The 14,546-nt window shown below is 37.8% G+C and overlaps 1 protein-coding gene across 1 annotated transcript; it reads left to right on the top strand.

Annotated features, from left to right (window-relative positions):
* Positions 1-9,729: 9,729 nt before the first annotated feature.
* Positions 9,730-10,948, top strand: LOC111174869 (keratin-associated protein 13-1-like). The gene has a single exon (XM_089910060.1). The coding sequence runs from the start codon at positions 10,368-10,370 to the stop codon at positions 10,872-10,874; it is 507 nt and encodes a 168-aa protein (XP_089766186.1). The 5' UTR covers positions 9,730-10,367; the 3' UTR covers positions 10,875-10,948.
* The last annotated feature ends 3,598 nt before the right edge of the window (positions 10,949-14,546 follow it).

The raw sequence follows: 14,546 nt of genomic DNA on the forward strand, positions 1-14,546 counted from the left end.
AATTTACAAAGGCAGATACAAAGTGGTTAGTGTACACAGAGGAAAAAATCAATGAAACTCCACTAGACAGAAACCATTTTTATTTTAACAGACAAGAATCATTTGCATTATTATCAATTTTCTACAGTGTATAGAATTATACAAGAGATGAAAAGCAATGAAAAGGGGCAATCCCCTGAAACATGAACTAGATCGGACACAGGGTAATTCATTCCAATGTCCCTCATTTCAAAGTCTCAGGGTTTTTTTTTTTTTGTCTGACAACAGAATGTGAAATCAGTAATGCTCACTGTAAAACATAGTAATAAATGTATTGCAACAGTGTAAACATCGTTTTTTTCTTCATTATAGAAACTAAGGAGAAAAAAGAAATTACATGATATCATAGAAGGATCTAGTCTATTTTATTAGTGTACTCTTTTCTAGTGGTACTGCATCTGCTTGTAATTTGGAGGAAAAGATGATTACATAGGGGTGCAATATTTTGACTTCTTGCCCTATTCCATCCCTCACGTCACCTCAATCCCTACACTACTACTGTCAGCTTTACTCATCTTTAAAAACCTCGGATTTAATTAACTTAAATAACATACTTAAATATGGAAGAGCAAAATGGAGGTCCATATTTCTGATTCATTACACTTTTTAATTTTTCTAACATTAAAAAGTTAACCATTAAAGAAACAGTTCTTCATCTGGATTGTGGTCATGGTTACGGGAAATCTAGACATGAAATATAATTATATAGAACTATACACATACACAAATGAGTGTGTGTTTAAACTGGTAAAACTGAATGAGATCTGTAATCTAGCTAACAATATCGCAGTGATGTCAATTTCCTGGTTTTGGTACTGTAGTACAGGTGGATAAGATGCCACTTTTTGGGGAAGCAGGGTGCGGGTTAAAGGGATTCTATGAACTATTTTTGCAAATTTCTGCAAGCCTATTTATTAAAAAAAAAACTAATTATTTAAAAAAAAGTTTAATGAAAGTTAACTGTATGTTGAGAACATAAGTAGGCTATTGATTGGCAAAATGTGTTATAAGTTGTATAATGGATGTTTCTGGAAGATTCATATAGGCACACTAAGGTCTGTCAGTTAAAGTGACAGGATGCAGTTATCACTGATGTATGGGAGCTCCTAATCTGCTAAGGGTGAATGTGGGCCTTGGGAATAAAGTGAAAGGATTAGACATTGCCCAGAGTTTTTCTTTTCTTCCATGTTCCATTCGTGTCTATTTCAGAATTTGTAAGATTTCCCCATGAATCTCTATTTTGTTTCCTGATGGAATCAGTCAAATCTTTCCACTCCCATCAATCCCAAATGACTGAAGTCCCACTTGCCAATGTTTATTTCTTGGAACACTGTTCTTAAGGGATATTAGTAGATGAGATACAGTGTTTGCATTTACACAGTGAATATTGGACTAACCAAGTTAATCAGGTTTGCTTTCTTCCCCTTTCAGAGTTTTTAATTATGCTTAAGCATATTGTGAATTTCCAAATGAAGAGGGGAGAATTAGTGTTTCCTTCCCTCACTTCTCCATGGTGAAATTGGCAGACACACAGCATGAGTTTTCCTAAGTTTTTTGGTCCAGATAATATTGTAATTTTTAGTAAAAATTAATTTTAATCAAAATCCAAACTCCAGGTAATGAGTTATTTCTCTTATTTCAGGGAATTTCTGAAAAGAGATAATAACTAAATTTGTTTTTGAAATACACACTCCTTTCGGTACTTTACCAGAAAAATAATCCCAGTCACGTAATTGAAGAGGAAGCTGTTATCACACTCATAATCATAAAAAGAAGTGAATAGTGGCTGATTCTGTGTTTTTAACAGCTTACTATTCCTGCTGGGCAAATGACCACAGAGGTTAATGTCTTGACCATAAAATTGATTCCAGGGAGCTACACTTTCTGTGGATGAATATTGGATATTGCAAGGTGAAACGGTGTCATTGATTGTTCGTCTTCTCCAGCTTATAAAACAAATTTGAAAAATGCTTTCGCTTCAACAATTTTAGGGTGATTTTTCACGGTCTATTATTGCACGAGGTAAAGCAAGAAAAACAAACAGTCAAACCACATTTAGCACATCCTCTGGAGCTACAAACTTCATTCTGGGATAGTGATGTGGAAATGTTCTCTTAATCGATTGTCGACATGTGGGAAGGAATGCTTTGTGCAGCAAGTCTGTCTTTATTGAAGTCATAAGATGGAATTCTACCCAGCAAGTTTTTCATTTTCAAATTCTAGACAAGAATGTGGTGCGAATTCTAAAATGGCTTGCCTTTACTTTCCTACCCAACACCTTTTGTCATGTGGTTTAACACTTTGCCTAGGGTATTATCCTCTTTTTCTCCATTTTAATCCTATTTTTAAGTGTTTAAGAGCTTAGTAATAAAACTTCGACTCATCTGTGTCATGCATTTGGTCCTCAGCATTTGTTAGCTTTATATTGTGGCTTAACAAACAGAAGGTAGGCTTGGGTAATGAAATATCTGAAGACAGAGAGATTTGGTCTCATTTTCTGGCTCTATAAAGTTTTTACTAAAATAATTTCTTACACATTACTTAACATATCAATATGCTTTTTTTCCTGAAAAGTGAAAATAATACTACTTAATTCATAGAGCTGTTATGAGGAATATATGTGAGAATTATGTAATGAAGAGTAAGAGTGTTTAGATTTTGAATTTATGGAAGGTATTGTGCCTCAGACGTCTTTGTTCATATGAGCCCATTTCCCTTGATATATGATGTGATTATCATATATTTGGCAATTAGTGTTAACATATTAATCTCCTTTTAGCAAGCAGGAAGAGCATACAATAGGCTTTGGCCTGCATTACTGAGATTTCAAAATGTATGCAAAGTGGGCCTCTATTTCAAGCATGAGCAAAACAACTACTGCTTTTTCAAACATGGAGAAAAATAAATGTGTGTTCCAAAGTTTACTTGTAACTAGTTTAATATATTTTCTTGCCTAAATCTTCACTGATTGCTATGTTGGGTGAGAGCAAAACAGGCAAAAAATATTCAAACCTTCCTTCAAAGGGTCCTTACCAGTTGAGACACTACTTTGGATAAATCTCTATAAATCACTGTAGCATATGATGAGAGACACTGAAGTCAGAAAAATATGACTATGGAAACAAAGCTCCACACATTAGCCCACCAGATTCTATTTTTGGGGGTAATAGTACCAGTCATGTCTCTATCATGATTCTCTTGGGAATGCCAAACAGAAAATTGCTTATTAATGGTCTTGAAATTCAAAACAAATGAATACCATAAGTTATTATAATTGCTTCTTGAACTTTGAAGTCTTGCCAATATGAGTAGAGAATAAAGGCCCGTTGCCTTCAACCTGCTGAAACAATGTAGAATTGATACTGTCCAAAGAATTCTTACCTGTTGTTATGCACACGGTTCCTGAATAGCAAACCTCTTTGGTAAGTCATAACGTGTTTATTAGCAGTGACTCCTTCTTCCCAAAATGCAACTGCAACTAGGATAGCTCATCTGATATTAGGTACAGAGTTGCTAGGGATCAAGCCCATTAATAAGACAAAGGAATCAGTGCTGTCCTGTCTATTAACCAACTGACATCCCAACCTGGGCCTGGGCTCCCTTGCCACCCTCCAGATAACGAGATCACTTGATCCTCAGAATGCCTCATTCTGGGTCCCCACTTTGGTTTCCCCACCTAGAGAATTTCTGAGTTTTCATGCTTCAGAGTGAGTCCTTAGAATATGTAAGCATTTCAATAATAATGTTTTTTTTTTTTACTTGGACATCAGTTTGTCTGCTTTGAGAGTGAACTCATTTAAACTGGGTTTAAGAAGAAACACTATGTATATTTGAATCCCTTGATTCTAACAGCTATTGGATATTTGTCTTGTACATATTCAATTTCCTTAAATGTAAAATAGAGATGATGATAGTATTTATATCACAAAATTACAATGAGGAGCAAATGATAAGATATGTGAAGCAACTAGAAGAGTTCCTTGAATACAGAAACCACTCTATAAATGTTACCTATTATTAGACTATAAATGTATGTAATTTATGTCCAAAAATATAAATGCATTTGGCTCCCTTGACCTAACTCTCTGGTGAGCCATAAACATCATATCTTTCATTTGGCCCAAAACCAAATATTTATGCTCTCAATTCCTAAACATTTTAAATACACAATAAAGTATACAATAGAATACTCCATTCCCTCCCCAAACTCATAAACATGCAAATAAATATGTTTTAATCCATTATCTTTATATAAGTTTTTACCTTGGGTGTAAACTAATTTAGCATTTTCTTAATCTTTTATTTATTTATTTATTTAATGTTTCTTTTATACTGTGATTTTCCTGGGCAATCTTATCTCTGTGCCTTTAACTCTTGGTCTTCACTAGTGTCTGTCTACCCTCAAGCCACCAAATTCCTATAGTTAGGTTAATCAAGGATCTTTAGGTGTAATGCCCACCCTCATATTATGCAGAAATGCGACTATCTGAAACATTGCTTTGAAATTTTTTTATTTGTTCAGCAATTTTCAATGTGCTTGAAGAAAATAATTTGGTATTTGCTTTACTGCTTATAAACACAGCCCCTAAGGGGCCATTCAAAATTTACATGCTATAAATTTGATAGTAGATTACTTTTTAAAAGTATTTGGGCTAAAATTTCCATCTTCTTTTCTAATATAATTTAAGTCCACTTATATGAGGCATTCCATATTCATCCAGCTGGTAAAGAGAGCCAAGCAGAATTATTTTTCCATAAAACATTTGATTCTTGCAGAGTATCATGATCAGGCAATGATATCATTGTCTTTTATGCACCATTTTTATCACACGTATCAGTTGTTACTGAGCATAAGTACAGGCTTTATAATATGGGACACCACATTGGGAATGATTGAGCAAAGAACTGCAATAAAATATAATGCTGAAAAGCAGGGAGGAAAGAAAAGACCTGTAACTCAGCATCCTGTAAATGACCCTTTGAGTCACAAATTAAAACAACAATGATGACCAATTATGTTGAGCATGCAACAATCATCTCAAGTCCAAGGCAATACTGTAAACTGTCTTTTGGCTATAAAATACAAGTAAGCATATTTATCATGGTGTTAATCTATTTGATTGTAATTAGACAACACAATAAGGAGATGTTCTTATGCAAATTGTAGTGTAGAAAGATACTGAGGTTGGCTGTCAAAAACATCTCACTCACAGGTTGAGAGCACATAAGCCCTCTAGGCCAGCAGGGAACATTCAGACCTTCTCTGACACTGTTAACAAATGAAGTAGTTGTAGTGATAACATGTCACAGCTGCTAGGTTGGAAACTTCTCTTCCTTTTCTCTTAGAGAATTCCTGGTCTAGCCAGTCTTTTCCTGTGGCCCGTCTTACCTCAGCCACTTTGTCTACTCACTGACCTCTGTTCTCCCAATCTCCTCCAAGAAAAGTTTCTCTCTAATGACTCTCAAGAGAGCTGCTAGAAGCCCATCAGCAGCCAGAAATGATCTGTTTTTCCAGACACTATGAATTCAATGGCTCCCAGTCTTTAAATTGTCAATCCTCTGATTCCCAAAACCTGAATTATCTTCCCAGGTTCTGCCATGCAAACTACTTTCTTACCAGCGATGTCCTGCCAACTTAATACAGACTAGCCTAGAAGCCTGGCTTCTGTAAAGCAGCTTAATGCCTCTTCACGCTTCTACATGAAATTCTGTTTTCTATTTTATTCATTTACCACAATCCCCACTTCAGGATGGACTGACCACCAACTACCTAGTTTCTCTCAGAGATACATGTTCTGTCATCATTACACAATCAGAGTAGTCAAACTTGGGAAACCACCTTAGAGTTTTATATGTTAGATATTAAAAGAAGTTACACATAAAAGAAATCATGAGGTTATTTCATATCTTCTTGTTCTCCTACAATGTGACAGAAATGTTGTTATTGAATAAATTTTCATGGAATTGGGAGGCAGTCAAGCACTGTAGTTAAGAATATAGGCTATTAAATCACACTGCCAGGGTCTGAACCCAACCGGGGGCCCACTCATACTCTTATGTGACCCTCCAATCCATTCTTCTAACTGCAGACAGAGTCATCTCTGTAGGAGGCAAATTTGATCTAATTATGTCCATATTTATAACCTATCAGTGGTTTCTCATTGTTACAGATCCCCATTCCCTTGTCCAAGCCAATGGGGACAGATGAGTTTTGGAATCCAGTTTTTTCAGACTTTAGAATGATAATAGAATGCGTAAACTGTATGTAATATAATAACCCAGGTAGTACCTGGGGAAAAAAAAAACCTATAATCAAACATATTTGTTTATTTCTGAGGCACAATATATCCACACTAAGAAGAGGAAGAAAAAAGTATATGCACAGTTTCCATTAGTTTGATCATGTCATTCTATCCAGAAAACAGAGAATGCCTTCTTTCACCACCAAATTAGTTCTAAAGGATGTTTTTTATTTTCAAAGTGGTTTGGACTTTTGAAGAATGTCCAGAGCCCCTTGTCATCTGGCTCCTGTCTGTCTCCGGTCCCGCCTGTTATCTTCTCTCTTCCAAGACTCATCACTAATGCTGAGCTTCTTGAAAAAAGATCCTCTTACCTGACTGACTTCTTTGTCTTCAGTCTTAAGCTGAAGCAATCTAGTATCTTTTGAAGATAAAATTAGGGCATAGAGACACTAAGTATGAACTAATTGGGGGTCAGATCATAAGATGATTTGTATTAAAGACTTAGGAAATTGAATTCGAGTTTGAAAAGACCAACATAGACTTTAGAAAGAAAAAAAACATTGTGAGAAATGCATAGGAAATAGAGTTGAGATAGGCAAGACCAGAGGCTCTGGAGACCAACTATAATAACAGACAAATAATTGAGCTATGGCCAGATAGAAAAACAAAGGATTTTACCATTTTTGGAGATTAAAAAAATAACAAAGTATGCTTATCCAAGATCAGATATGGGAAGCGAAGAAAGGGGAGGTCATGGATATATCCCAAGAACTGCATAGATGGGTTACTGTAACTATAATAGTGTGCAAAAGAATTAGAAGTTGTTCTAATTCAGGAGATGGCTTAGGAGGGCAGCTGAGCCTCTGCTGGGTTTAATGTTTTTGTGAAACATCCAAAGGGATATGTGGATCAAGCAAAAGTTTGGAGGGAGAGAGACTACCTTGGAGGGAGGGAGAGAGACTACCTTGAACTAGAACAGTGGTTCTTCACCAGAACTGCTTTAGCACTTAAGCAAGTTTTGGAGACATTGTTAATTGGCATAATTTGTGTGTGTGTGTGTGTGTGTGTGTGTGTGCGTGTGTGTGATGTGTTACTGGCGTCTAGTGGATAGAGCCAGGGACACTGCCAAATATCTTACAATGAACAGGATACTCCCAACAAAGTAATACCCAGTTCAAAATGTCAATGATAACAAGGTTGAGAAACCCTAGACTGGAAGGAAGGCAGTAAGAGGACTGGGGAGATTTATGATAAGTTTAGAAAATAGAATGGGTCATATTTAGAGTGGATTGCATGTGTTAAGAGAATTCCAAAGTTTCTGAGTTAAACTACTATGTGGTTCGAAATACTGCTTACTCAGAGGAGAAAAAATATTTTTTTTTCTCCCTAGGGAAGAATAAAAGTTCAATTTTATACACATACAATTTTGACAGTCTTATAAAATCTCTAAATGGAAATGTCTAGTAATTGGATATCTGGGTCTAGAATTTTAATAAAAGGAGGTGTGTACTGGAAATATACATTTGAATGACACAATATGAACAGTATTTCAAGTCATGAATGGGAGCTACCTCCCCTACAGAGAAAACAAGTGGTGAGATCAGCAGTAAGCCTCAAAAAACAGGAAGCCAACTAATGGTAAATTGAATTTGGTGGAAGTTAGATAGAAAATCAGGAGTGTGATGTCACAGAAGTTCATAGATGAACATATTTCAAGATCAGGGACACAGTTAACTGTGATAAATGTGGTTAAACATTTGCATAGGATCATCCCCAAAATGTCCACATTTAGAAGCATAAAGGTCACTGCTGACCATACCAGTGAAATTTCAGAAGAGTGTTAAACCAGAGAAAAACAACATGGTTATTGAAAAGACAATAAGAATTTAGATAGTTGACAAACTGATCACACAAAATTAAAGAGAATTTTGTCTTTAAAAACAAGAAGAGCTATATAATCACGGAGGAAATGACACTAAGATTTTTGGGTTGAAGATGGTTAGCTATGTCTGTAAGTCTGAGAAAACAGAGCCATTAGAATGGATAGGGATGAAGCTGTTGGACAGAGAAAGGAATGATTGATCAAGGCCACAAAGGTAACTTTGCTTGGCCTGGAGGTGAGGGGCAGAGATCTAGGGTCACCTTAAGCACTAAACTGGTTATGATTAATTTGGGGATTATATTTAATTATGAAAGAGATATTTATACTCAATGTATTAAAGGTAAGTTTTAAAAGACAATTAGTGTGCATGCACTTATTTTAGATGAATGTAAAAATAAAAAGTTAATGATTTGATATATTCCTTCATTTCATAAATAATTTGGAGCACTCACTGTGTGCCGGATGCTTGATCAAAGAAAATTAAACCCTGTTGTTGATCCTGAGGAACTTCTGGGTACTCCACTCTTACAATGTATGTGACTGTCCTGCAAGTTCAAACGACTGAAATCTTACTCAGTCTGCACAATCCATTTCAAAAGACATCTCTTCCAATTCCTCCGTGTGTGTGTGTGTGTGTGTGTGTGTGTGTGTGTATGTTTATTCGCCCAAATGGATAGCTAATATGACACTAAGACACTTATTGCAGAAGAGTTTAAACAGTTGAGATGAACACCTGTCAGACATGAGGAATTTGATTTTGGCTTTGAGGGATGAGAAGGATTTGGGGAAGCGAGCAAGACATCTGGTAGAAATTTGCAAGCAAGACAATGGGCAGACTATTCCATTGTGCCAGATAAGCAAATGCTGTAGAAGATTAAAGAATCACCAGGAAGCAAATGGAAAAAATCAAATTACATAAATAGGTTTTTGCTTTCCAATTTCTAAAAGATGCTTTAAGGCAGAAGTTGAATACTACAATAAGTGAGAAAAAAGACATTTCTAATTCTAAGACTTTTCTATCATTGATTTTTTTATAGTGATAAGGTTAATTTTAACTACTTAATATGAAGGTACGTTTTTTGCTGCTTTGTCTTTCAAGAACGATGAACAAAAGAGAAGCTCAGTAAGGAGTGAAATGAATCACTCTCTAAGGTGTCTCATTTCTCACTCCCAACTGAGTTGGCAAAGGTTAGCACACTATTAAAATTCAAGTTGTTGCAAATGTATTTCATCGGTAGTCAACTCACTCAAGGTATACTAGTTTTCAGCAATTATTCTCAGTGATAGTCTACGTGTTTGCCAAAGAATCTCTGTGTCACGTGGAAAAGGAATTCAATAACTCCATGCAGGATCAAACATGAGTTGCTTAATGATGATAAGCTAAATGAGAGGACAAATAGAAGAAGAGCTTGAAATAACCATCTCCATGGTAACTTTGAATGCTAAAAAAAATAACCGAAAGCATTAGGAATCTGGTGGCTGCGTTTGTTTTTCCATAAAAGAGGTAAGAATGTATAGGTAGGCACATCTGACAGAATGCAAATGTTATCACATTGAAATGTTTTTCTCACCTTGGTATTCATTGTGCACGTGATTCTGGGAGCTGAAAGGTTAAGCTTCAGCACAGCATTGCTCTTCCTGCTGGCTTTGGAGGTAGTCACACCTGGGCTGTTAAATGGGTGATAATTTCTATCTCATAAAGTGGTTGCAAGGATTAAATGATGCCACAATCTGCAATGTTTTACACATAGTAAAGGCTCCATAAAACATATATAAATATCTGAGAGGGAGGTACTTATGACTGTTAGGAGTCACAATTTACACACTCAGGCACAAAGCCAGTCAATCTCAGTGAGGAAGCAAGGGCACCATCTTTATGCATCAGGACCAACGTCTTTGAAGGCAAACCACACCTAATTTCTGAAAAAAAAAAAAAAGAGAAAAAAGAGAGAAAGAAGCAGAGTGGCTTCTATAAAGCAGAATAATTGAACAGCAGTTAAGAAAACACAGGAATGTGTTCAGTGATAATTATAGCCTAGGTTAATTGACTGTTTTCATGACAAGACATGCACAAGAACAGGGAGGGTCTGCATCACATCCAGTGTACTGAGGATATATATATATATATATAGACACGGCTGGGAGAAGCCAAGGATATCAGAACATCTCACAGTAACTCAGCTGAACTCACATCTCCTGTCAACATGTACTACAACTGCTGCCTTGGAAACTTCTCCTCCCACTCCCCTGGAGGCTATCTGCGCTACCCAGGCTCCTTCCAGCCCAGCGACCTGGTCTACAGCACTGATCTCTGCTCTCCTAGCACCTGCCTGCTGGGCTCCTCTCTCTACAGTGGGTGTCAGGAGGCCTGTGATGAGCCCACCAGGTGCCAGGTGTACCGTGTGGTGTCCAATCCCTGCCAGATATTCTGCTACCATCCAAGGACCTCCCCGCCCTGCACTCCTTGCTGGTCAACTCACACTGGATCTCTGAGCTGTGGGTCCAGCAGAGGCTACTGCCTGGGCCATGGATCTAGAAGTTGCTACTCACTAAGCTGTGGATCCCGTGGCTTCAGACCCCTGGGCTCTGGAATCTGTGGCTTCCCTTCCCTGAGCCATGGATCCAGATTTTGCCGCCCAGCATACGTGGCTTCTAGGATCCGCCAAACTTCTTGTTACCAACCAGCCTGTATATCTGGCTTCTACTGCTGATCAACCAGCTTAAGGGTTCTAGACTGTGACTTCACAGTTATATCCCTCAAAGTTAATCTCAGCTATTATCTGACTGGAGTCTATATTCTACTACCTAGACAAATGATAATTTTTTAAAATCCTATTAATATTAAAATAATTTATCTCAGAGAGTATCCATTCTGTTTTCTTCTATTTTCCCCCTTACTTCTCTAGTTAAAAATAGTACAAGAGATCTCTTTTCCTTTCAAATAAACTCATTTAATCTGATATCAGTTCATAAATCTTACTATTAATTTTTTTAAAAGATGTCTGTTGGGAATTCCAAATCTACTGTTATTTGTCTAAAAAGAAGTATTTAATTTATGGAGCAGATTCCCTGATTGGAAGAATTATCTGCCAATACAGGGTTAGTTCCCTGGAATTTTTGGCAAGTGGAATCAGAGTTTGGGCAGGAGATTATCCTAAACTCTTCTATGAGTGGTCATTTCAGCCTCATCAGGATATCTTACTTTGGTTAAACTAATCATGGGTCAGATCCAAGAAGAAAAGTTCCAGAGACAGCAGTGATGCTTCAGCAAGTACTAGCTTGGCTGTTTTAGATGAAGGAATTGTCAAAATACTTTTTAGAAGACCCTTTTACAGACTTATGCAAGCTCTAATGGAATTCTGACGTTACAATATTAACTGACTGCAGTAACCTGTGTAAAGAAACAAACATGTTAAGTATGGATGAAATTAACCACATATTCATTTATTATAATAAAAGGAATACAATTTCTGAGTCAGTTTTTAATGTTGAGGCGGCATTCTCTTTCTTCTATTTGATCAGTATAAGGCCAGCTGTTTTCATAGAAGTCTCCTGAGAACTTCTGGAAACATGGCAGTATCATGAGTAGGAAATAGCTGAGAGGGAGGACTCCTTGATATCATAGGCTTATATTTGGATATGATAACTAGATAGTTTACTCAGTTTTCTTGCTTGGGGGAATGCATATATCTACATTTGAAAATACATAAGTGGAAAGAAAATATGTAAGTGCATGTGGGTAGCCTATTGTTCATTGCCCTCATAGTTGTTTTTCTCCTCTCTCCTCTTCCTACAAGAACTGAATTTTGCTTGTTTATCTCTTCTTAACTACCCACAATCATTTCTTTATATCAGCATGGCTATGTCCCAGGTTTCAGGATTGAATCTGGCACCCAATCCCTACTGAAAGTGAATTGTTCAGAATGGAGCATGTGATCTGACTTAAACCAATGAGAAAAAAGGAGTGATCTGGAGAAGTGCTTATGGTAAAGTTCTTCTTGTGGAGTTTTTATTTTTCTTTTTTCTCTTATTTTTATTTTTTAACATCTTTATTGGAGTATAACTGCTTTATAATGGTGTCTTAGTTTCTGCTTTGTAACAAAGTGAATCAGCTATACATATACATATATCCCCATATCTCTTCCCTCTTGCATCTCCCTCCCACCCTCCCTAACCCACCCCTCTAGGTGGTCACAAATCACCAAGTTGATCTCCCTGTGCTATGCGGCTGCTTCCCACTAGCTATCTATTTTACATTTGGCAGTATATATAAGTTTGTTTTTTTAAAATGCTTTATTTTTTTCGCTGTGTTGGGTCTTCATTGCTGTGCACGGGCTTTCTCTAGTTGCGGCAAGCGGAGGCTACTCTTTGTTGCAGTGCGTGGGCTTCTCATTGCAGTGGCTTCTCTTGTTGTGGCTTCTCTTCTCTTCTCTTGTTGTGAGAGCATGGGCTCTAGACACACGGGCTTCAGTAGTTGTGGCATGCAGGCTCAGCAGTTGTGGCACACGGGCTTAGTTGCTCCGTAGCATGTAGGATCTTCCCAGACCAGGAATTGAATCCATGTCCCCTGCATTGGCAGGCAGTTTCTTAACCACTGAACCACCAGGGAAGTGCCTTGTGAAGTTTTCTGAAGCAACCATGTCTTCCTCTGGATTTTGTCAAACCATACGTGGAATGCTGCATCCATTTTGCATGTGGCCTGAAAATTAAACCATCACATGAAAGAAGGTAAAACCAAGAGAAAGGCTGAGGAACAGAGCCCAGACCATCTTATTTCTGGACTTTGGTAAACATGAGACTATAGATGTTATTATTTAAGCCAGGGGTCCCCAACCCCTGAGCTGTGGACCAGTAGTGGTCCATTGCCTGTTAGGAATCGGGCCTCAGAGTAGGAGGTGAGCGGTGGGTTAGCAAGTGAAGCTTCATCTGCCGATCCCCATTGGTCCCCATCAGTCAGTTGTAGCACCACCTGAACCATTCCCCCTCCCCAGTCCATGGAAAAATTGTCTTCCACAAAACCAGTCCCTGGTACCAAAAAGATTGTGGACCCCTGATTTAAGCCATTTTGAATTACAATTTCTGTTACTTGTAAGTAATGTTTTCCTAAATGAGACACTCATTTAAAACCTGAAACAACACCTTTCCCAATAAAGCCTCTCTAATACAGTGTTAAAGGTCATTTGCAGCCCACCTCTGCCCTCTCCTAGGTCCCCTTCTCACCACTCCCCACATACATACACTCCACCAACATGCACTCCATCAATGCTAACTACTCCCATTTCCTTGAACACATGGTGTAGATCTGAGCTCTTATATGGTCTAGTGCTTCTAGAATTAATGCCACATCTCCCTTAACCTTCAAAACCCATGGAAATGCTACCTCTTCTCTCACTTCTTTTAAATAGACTCCAAAATCAATAGAGTTGATCATTCCCTACCCAATGCCAGCATTATGTAGATGCGTGGGCTCAGCGGCCATGGCTCATGGGCCTAGCCGCTCTGCGACATGTGGGATCTTCCCGGACCGGGGTACGAACCCGTGTCCCCTGCATCGGCAGGTGGACTCTCAACCACTGCACCACCAGGGAAGCCCAATGCCAGCATTATATATATTTATATTCTGTTAATTACAAAGTCTCTATTTTTAATGTTTCATTTAAATTATTTTGTTTAATTAGTACTGTTTTGTCTGTTTGTTTACCATTGTCATATTTTCCAAAAATATGATGGAATCTTATCTAACAGAATCTTGAAAGTAATAGACTCAATAAAAGTTAATTGAATGAATGAATGAATGAATAAAATGGAGCTAGGGGGCTTCCCTGGTGGCGCAGTGGTTGAGAGTCCGCCTGCCGATGCAGGGGACACGAGTTCGTGCCCCGGTACGGGAAGATCCCACATGCCGTGGGCTGGGCCTGTGAGCCATGGCCGCTGAGCCTGTGCGTCTGGAGTCTGTGCTCTGCAACGGGAGAGGCCACAACAGTGAGAGGCCCGCGTACCACAAAAAAAAAAAAAAAAAAATGGAGCTAGGGTGACAGTCTGCAGAATACATACTATGTCTGTGACATCAAACATACATTCATTTTTACTGGTTGAACTCTAGTCAGGCTGCTTGCCATCAATGTCATCAATCCTCTGGTCATCATTATCATAAAAAATTATTTAGCACCATCTCAATGGCATATCATCACAACTTCAGGTACCCATGGTAGAAGTGGAAGAACTCAAAAAACTTCACATTTTTGAATCACACAAAGGCAGAAAAATAACTTCACCAAATGCTAACCTCAGAAGTAGGCCAAAGTAAGTGCATCTGGGGAAAGCAACAAAAGCAACTGTATAATTACTATAATAAGCCATGACACTTTCACATCCATGACATA

This window comes from Delphinapterus leucas, chromosome 4, assembly GCF_059928025.1.
Source record: "Delphinapterus leucas isolate spDelLeu-1000000601 "Yukka" chromosome 4, BTC_Dleu_Yukka2, whole genome shotgun sequence".
Taxonomy (NCBI): domain Eukaryota; kingdom Metazoa; phylum Chordata; class Mammalia; order Artiodactyla; family Monodontidae; genus Delphinapterus; species Delphinapterus leucas.

What these genes read in the sequence shown, in the direction of transcription:
- LOC111174869 (XM_089910060.1), top strand. Translation starts at nt 10,368, where the DNA reads ATGTACTACAACTGCTGCCTTGGAAACTTCTCCTCCCACTCCCCTGGA.